Source organism: Vigna unguiculata, chromosome 7 (assembly GCF_037176805.1).
Source record: "Vigna unguiculata cultivar grain cowpea cultivar isolate G323 ecotype 2 chromosome 7, ASM3717680v1, whole genome shotgun sequence".
In the NCBI taxonomy this organism is placed as follows: Eukaryota; Viridiplantae; Streptophyta; class Magnoliopsida; order Fabales; family Fabaceae; genus Vigna; species Vigna unguiculata.
In genome coordinates this window covers 44,964,315-44,972,350 of record NC_140798.1, presented here as the reverse complement: position 1 = coordinate 44,972,350, position 8,036 = coordinate 44,964,315, and the positions used below count along the sequence as shown (strand labels likewise).

General features: G+C 30.0%; 1 protein-coding gene across 1 annotated transcript; it reads right to left on the bottom strand.

The window, feature by feature from the left end:
• Positions 1-275: 275 nt before the first annotated feature.
• Positions 276-1,248, bottom strand: LOC146884900 (uncharacterized). Its single transcript, XM_085675482.1, has one exon. The coding sequence runs from the start codon at positions 847-849 to the stop codon at positions 586-588; it is 264 nt and encodes an 87-aa protein (XP_085531608.1). The 5' UTR covers positions 850-1,248; the 3' UTR covers positions 276-585.
• Between the last annotated feature and the right edge of the window lie 6,788 nt (positions 1,249-8,036).

Here is an 8,036-nt window from a genome sequence, read left to right as displayed (position 1 = left end):
ATAGTGTACTAAGGTAACTTTGATATTAAATAATGAAAAAAAGGTTAAAAATTCTGCTAATGTTTTTGGTAGATATTAAAACAAAACAAGTTGTTATTTCTGTAGTTACATTTTTTTTATTTAACTAAATATGTTTCTCACTCTAATCAATATTAGTTATTACAATATGCAACATTGCAGTTGAATAATTGTGTGCCTAATGTTAAACTGGTAGAGTAGAAGACATCGAACTTGTCATTAGTGTTCCTGTCAAATACAAAATTTTCCTTGCCTTGTCTCTTTTTGGGATTAATTAATCTTTCTCGAGAAGAAAACAAACTGACGAGGGAAACAAATTAGAGTAAAACCTCCACTAAGTTCTTAATATCCCCACGATCTTTTGAATGTCGTTGCTGTAACATTAATCAGGAAACAAAACAATCTACAAGGGTCAAATAAAACCCATGTTTAGTGCAATTATTACAGACACCTAGGATTCTTGACAACAATTCTTGACAACAATACTTATAAAATAAGAATAGCTATAGTAGTGTAATGCAAATAAATGCAAAGAATTGGCACTGTATGAGAGTTGTTGGTGATGTGCTAGTGTCCTTGACCTGGACTAGGACCAGATTTTTTCACCTCTCCAAGATTTTGAAGCTTGTCAAGTTTGTGTCCAATACCAGGGCTTGGACCAGAGCTCTTCAATGTTCTGAACACTCCATTCACCTCTGTGATAACACCATCTTTGGTTGGTGAATAAATAGGCAGTGGCCGGGATTCTGATACACGAAGCAAAGAGGTACAGAAGGAAGCAAGAAGAACAAGAATGAGAAAGGAAACAGACTTGATTCTTGTTGTGTCCATGTTGAATGAAGTTGAAGGTTTATTTGGAAAGGGTATCTTAATTTTGATTTGTATTGCTGAAATAGAGGGAGAGAATGTTTGCTATATATGAAAAAGAGGACTCAACTATTTTCAAACCATGTGACACTACAGAAATAGTGAGGTGGTGCCCCAGATCTAGTTCAATCATACCTTTGCTACAAGGTAGGTTCATTTCAAAACTGAAATCGTTAAAAGTAATGGTAGAAAAGAAAAAGGTTTGGCCAATTGAAAATGATGTGTTTGATGAGAGGTCAAAGTAATTTGTATCATGACACCTCATGCAGCAGCCTGCAGGTGGGTGAGACTGAGATTAGATTTCAGAAACAGAACTCAATTTATGTTTCTATGGATGAAGATAGTGTTTCATTTGACCTTGGAAGAATCGAATGTCTGTTTGGAAAAGGGTCTGAACCTAACTTGAGAAGAGGCTAGAAAGAAAGTCGTGAGTGGTAAAACCGGCCAGTTGAATTGACTTTAAAAGTGTAGCTCAATGGACGAGATAGGATAAGTTTTACGGTTCGCTTTTAAACCATTAGTATGGTCTATGTGGAAATAGTTTCCTAATATGTTTCTTACTCTGAAACACGTGTACATCTTCATTTTTCATAGGAAAGAGAGTGACAAATACAAAGTCCACATGAAAGGAAAAGTACGAGCAAAGAATGGTTATATTCATTTAGTTGATGCAAGCAACCCAAAAAGAAGAAGCCATCGGGTGTAGGTGTTCTGTATGCAAGTAATACTTGACTGATCATTGCTTTCAATTACGCAAATTTGGAAATCACTCCAAAGTTTATACTGTTAGATCTCTCAATATACTTAAGACACTTACTCATGAATATAGGGAAAAGGACTCGTACGACCAAAAAAGTTTTTTTTATTGAATTTCATATTTAGACTAATTTAATTAATTTTGATCTTAAATCTCACTCAATATGTTTTGAATTTTGAACTCTGTTTTGAATTTCAGTTCAAATTAGTTTGTTTGACTCGTCTCAATTTATAAAATTTGGATGAATCATTTCAAATTTTAATCTCATCCAATCTATTTCAAATTTGAGAGTGAAATGTGTGTTGTTTTTTAAGGGATTTAAAAGTGATTATAAGTGAATTTAAAAGTAAAGTTTCTTAGAGTTTGTGAGTAATTTGATTAATGTGATAGATAAAAAAATATTTTAATATATATAAAAAAAGACTACCATTTTGTCCTTTATATAATAAGTAGTATAAATTAATATTTGTATGAGTTTCAATTATTTTTTAAATTTTTATTTAATAATATTTGGGATCGAATCCAAGCTTTAATGAATCAATCCACTCCATTAAAATATAATTTGGGATCGATTCCAAGCTTACTGGAATCAATCTAATGCACTGAAATATCCAGATTGTTTCTACACATGAAAAAAACATGATAAGGGGTTGAAGCATCTTTTGCTGCGACACTTCTTCAAATTTGCCCTAAACACGGGAGATCAAAAATTTTATGCATCCTGCAAATTGTTGGTACCACTTGTCCTTATTTCATCTAAAATGAACATGTTTCTAATCCGATAATTCATCCTCTTATTTCTTTTTATAGATAGGAGAGACCCTTAGACTCTAATATAACACTTCCTACAAATGTTAACATTGATTTGAAAGAAGGAAACATATTGCATTATTATTTATAAGTAGTATAGAATTATAAAAAAACAGAAACATAAATATTGACCCTATTTAATAAATATTAAATTTCTATTGAATAAAAAATAAATATAAATATTAAATCAAAACAAACACTTAAATAAAACCCCAAATAACTAATTAAACTCAATTTAAAAATAAATTTGTATAAATTTTTAAAACTCTATAAGGTGGGTGGACAGGGCAGGGCAGTAGAACAGTTTCTTTCCCCAACTTTCAATTCAAAAGGGAACTTATACTGCATGGCCCAAGAGACTATGGTACGACATTTACCACATTCACCAAATAAAATGTAATTTTCTTAATGTTTTAAGAAAGAAATTATACTGTTTGTAACAATCTTCTACTCAAATTTGGAAGTGGTTAATTGTAATTACATGTGTACTAAGGTAAAGAAAACAAAACTGTTTTATATCTTTACTTGCCGGGCTCATAATTGTGCTACTTTATTAATATGATCATCAAAATGTATTATTCAGATTATTGAATCACATCATATCATGAAAAATTTGAAATAAATAAATAAATAAACAAAGACAAATTTATTATTAAGCATACATCGTTCTAAGACGATCAAATTAGTTTAATACAAAATTATTAAAAAATCAAAATAGTTAAAACAGAAACATGATAATGAATTAGTTTAATACATCTTAAATTATTTGAAGCAAAATTAATTTTTGAAAACAATTTATTTGAAGATTGATCCCAATTGGTACCAAATAAATAACGAGGAAGAAAGGAAAAGAGAAATAAAATGGGTCCCAACGTGTGTCACGCAGGTGAGTTCAATTCAATCTCAACAGATAACAATAAACACTATTTTCAGCTCCAAAGTGCATACTTGCCTAATTCAATGTATAAAATTGCAATTTACCAATTTTCTTGTGCTTCCACGCCAAATTAACCATTTCAAGCCCAATTTTTTTTTTTAATATGTCCATACATTTAATCTATTCTGTGTTCATCAATGTCACCATTTCCACTGTTACAAATATCAATGTCAGATTTCATGTTCTTATCACTACAACTTATTTCCGAACTCAGACAAATTCTGGTACATAACTAAATCAGGTAATCGGACATTCCTTCTCATCATTTTTTCTTCATGAAGTGACTCTCCTACTCTTGCTTCCAAGTTTCATCCATCACTAAATTTAACACTAAAAGTAAACGAATTGGGGGATGAGACAAAGTCTGCAACTTACACTGCATACTGCAAAACAATCGAAATCGGATCCAACGTTGTTTAGTTGATCGAAAATATCTTTCAAAGAAAAGTTGTTCCTAGCCATGTGTTCCTATAAATAGCGTATGAATCAAGATACTATTTTTTTTCTTTTCTTTTTATTGAAGTTGTGTTATAGGATTTTCAGGTTCTAATTAATGTATTAAGGTTGATGGTTTGGTTAAAATATCATACTGAATGCGATTAACACTTATGTTCTAAAAATCTTTCAAGAGAGAAATTTCTTTGAGGGTTTACCATGAAACAAATTCAAGAAAAGAAATTTCGAAGCTATAGTGTTGACCATTGGGTCCATAGTTTAGACAGGTAGGAAAAACATACGTCAAGAATCTCGTTTATGTAACGTGAACGATTCAGTTAAAATTTTACAGCACAAAACGCACGATTGAAGCCTGGTTGAACCACACATTCTTATCTAGCTGGTTAAGTTTCATACGCTCTAAGGATTGTCAAAGTCAACCACATTCAATCTGATGCTGAAAGCCTTTGATATAATAATATGCTCAAAAACCCTCATATCTGTAGAGACCTAAACTGGCCAAACTAAGCTAGAAATCAGAAATTTTCACGTGCATGAAATTCAGTGTTAGGACAGTTTGAGTTCCAACCATGTCATTTTCAAACCCAATCCTTGTCATTCTTTGGTAAATCATCCAACTTGTTCAATCACAGAAGCACACTTTTTTTCTCCTATAAAAAGGATTCTCATAGTTCACAACTTCACAAACTATCCTTGGATGATCCAAAACAATATGCAGAGATCCTTTTTAGTGGATAGGAAAATGAAGCTTTTCTATGTTACTGCTCTTCTTCTACTTTTATTCCTTCATCTTCAGATGCTTTCTTGCATTACAGCTCGGCCAGTACTTGAAGTTATGAAGCTAGATAACACTGAGCAGAAAATCATGGCAATGCTGCATTCAGGGCCAAGCCATGGTGGAAAAGGCCATAAATCTCAGACTCAGCATGCCCCGATTCCAAGACAGCTTAAACAATCTTTTCCAACTAATCCTTAGCAGTTTTGCTTCATCACTTGGAGTAGATACCGTTAAAAATACCATGTAAGAAAAATATCAAGTAGTTTCCTTTCTTTTCTTGAGATATAATGTTCGTATACCTCATATGGAATTGAATAGTAGAATTAGTATCACCTTAGTTATTTGTTACTTGGGTTTATGAATTAAATTAATTATTATTACAGCTGCATTTGCGAGCTTGTTAGCATAAATTCCAACGCACTTTATCAGAGAAGTAACAAGGAAATATATTGGCAAAAATATGTTGTTTCAACGAACTTTTGTGTTGACGGAAAAGTCTGGCATTGTTTTTATTGGAAAGACAAAGACAAGTGTTAATGTTATGCAATCCAGTTCGAAAAAATGCTATGGTTGTTGTTTTAAATACATATAGTGTTTAGATTATTTTTTAGGATTTGAAATTGCTAAGTGATTTACAATATTTTTTAGGATTTGAGATAGAAAGAAATTTTTGGTGAGCAAACTAGAGAAGCTATATGTTTGTGAATGGGTGTACAATATTGCAGGTGTGGGAGGGAGACTTATCACCAGACCCATCATTATACAAAAGATTAACGTACAAGTACACTATTCCACTTCTTCACAGTGTTTTGTCTTCTGTCCACAAACTAAACATTAAAATTTCAAAAATTATGTTTTAAATATTGTATATTATTTGTTACGAGATCTCAAAGAAACTTGGGGACTTTCTTTTTTTTTCACTATGACAACATAGTCTGATAAGGTTAATTGTCTGGACTCAAGAAAGCAAAACATGCAATGTTTTTAGGTGATGCTTTTATCTCATGGAGATCTAAAAATATGCTACTTTGTGCAAACATTTATTCTATATGTTTGTGATGAACATAATGTTGGAGACATTATTGCTCTTTGGACGTGATCGGTTATGTATTTATTAAAAGGAAAATGATTTTTTGAGTATTAAATTTTGACAATTTTCTCTTCTAATTTTAGGTGGTATCTTCTAAATGGTTCTTCATTTCTCTATTTTCTCATTCTCTATATTTCAAAACTACTTAAAAGATGATACATCATGTTTTAAAAAAAAAGTTGTCAAAATTTAGTAGTCAAAATATCATTGTTCTTATTAAAAAGATTTCTATTTATTTTTTGGGTTACACAATTCATTTGTGTGCTGTGGTATTACCCAATTCATTTTGTTGAATGAGATCGGTTATATCTCATAATTGTCAATGGTAATTTGTCCGGTCTCTCACTTTGACGGTATTCACTTTTGCAGGATAATTTTACCTTTGTTCCTATCGCATCTCGCATTTAAGGATGAGTTAAATCTTATATCAAATAAAAATAAAAAAATTTAAATATCATTTAAGAAAGAAGATCACAAACCTATTATTTTAAAATTTTTTGGTTAAAAATGATATACAATTTATATTTATACGTGAGTTAAACTCATTCTTACTGATATTGTATTTTCTCAGTAATAATCTCTCTGGAAATAGTCGATATCTTCCTTTTTCGTTTGTCCAACATAAAGAGAGGGTAAAATGTCTTTGTTATGGCCGATGAATAAACATTATTAAACTTTGATTTTATTTTGGTAATATAAGCCGGTTAATATCAAACATGCTTTTAATTCTACAATGCAGTCTATATTAAATTATAGGAAAATAATTTGTTCACAAATTTCTTTTAAAAAATTTGATAAAACTTATATAAATTGAATTAAATAAATAATTTTTTATTTTTTTAATTAAATAAAATAATAAATAGTATTGTTTTACCTTAAAAAATTAGTTTATCAAACTTTCTCTCAAAATATCGTTATCTTAAATTATATATTCTTTTCTTCTAAAAACTTGCTTCAATGCTGTTTAAATTTTTTTTATTTATATTAGTGAATACACATGCGTACGCATGTATAATCACATTTTTTAATTTTTATAAAATTAATAATATTTATTTTTAAAATATATATAAAATTTTAAAATAGTTGTTAAATAAAATAATTATTTAAAAAAGGTTTTTAGAATAACAATCAAAATAAAAAAAATTAAAAAAAATGGTTAAAAGAATAATTATAAAATAATTAATTTTTAAAATAGTAATTAAAGATAAAATTGAAAAATGAAAAATAGACAGAAAGGCATTGTTATAGATGATTAGTTTTGTGGTGAAAATTGAAATGTAAAAATATGTCATCTTCATCAAAACTCACACAATTCACTTCATATTCATCACCATAAACCTACATCTCAAACACAATATCAACCAAGGACACGCAAAATAAAAGTACAGAAAAAAAAATGTTACCTTTCTTTGACAACAAAACATCTTCAGTTGCCGGAAACCAAGCAGACCACCGAACAACAACTCACACCCGCCGGAAAACTCCACAAATATCAACCCAGAACCGAATCAATAATGGAAGGCCGAAATTGGACAATAACCGTCAATGCAAAACCTAAAACGCAAATCTAAAATTGGACAATAATGGGAGAGAAGACCAAACCCACCCTGCAAAATGAATGCGAACATTGAATGGGAAGGTCTAAAACGCAGATCCAAATTTGGGGACAAAAAAAAGCTAAAAATGTTTACTTATGATTATTATTACTTTTGATATTGGTAATTCTCTCTCACACAATCTGATGTCATATTTACAATATAATAGCACGTTATTTTCTTAAAACTCGATCTCATATTTACATTATAATGACCAGCCATTTTCTTAAAAACAATATTTTGTGAAGGTATTAGCTTTCATCGTGAATAATTAGTCTGCTTTTGGCTTAATTCACCCCGTCAATTCGAAACCTTGCGAGCATCTTTGCTAAAAAAAACTGCATGTCTCGGTATTGGTCTAATGAGAATACAGTTACAATTTTTTATTACCTTTTGGTCTATTGCAATGAACTATCTTTCAGAATTAAATAAATTGTTAACTTTTTCAAGTTTTCTGCAACACAAGCCATTTTTGTTGAAGGTTTTGGCATTTTGGTTGGCAGAGTTTTGATTTCCAAATTCAAAATGTCAAATAAGTGGGCACAGGATAAACATAAGTTATGTTACGTCGTTTAAAAATTTATAATTTCAACGAGAAAATTTAATAAAAAAGATAAGTAGGAAAATCAATAACCATACTGAGTTAAATGCAAACTCAAATCCATGTTTTATCTTTTCTTTCTTTTAATTCTTCCATTAAACTAACTTTTTTATCTTTTATTATTGTG

Coding starts and splice junctions, on each gene's coding strand:
- LOC146884900 (XM_085675482.1), bottom strand. CDS start 849: ATGGACACAACAAGAATCAAGTCTGTTTCCTTTCTCATTCTTGTTCTT.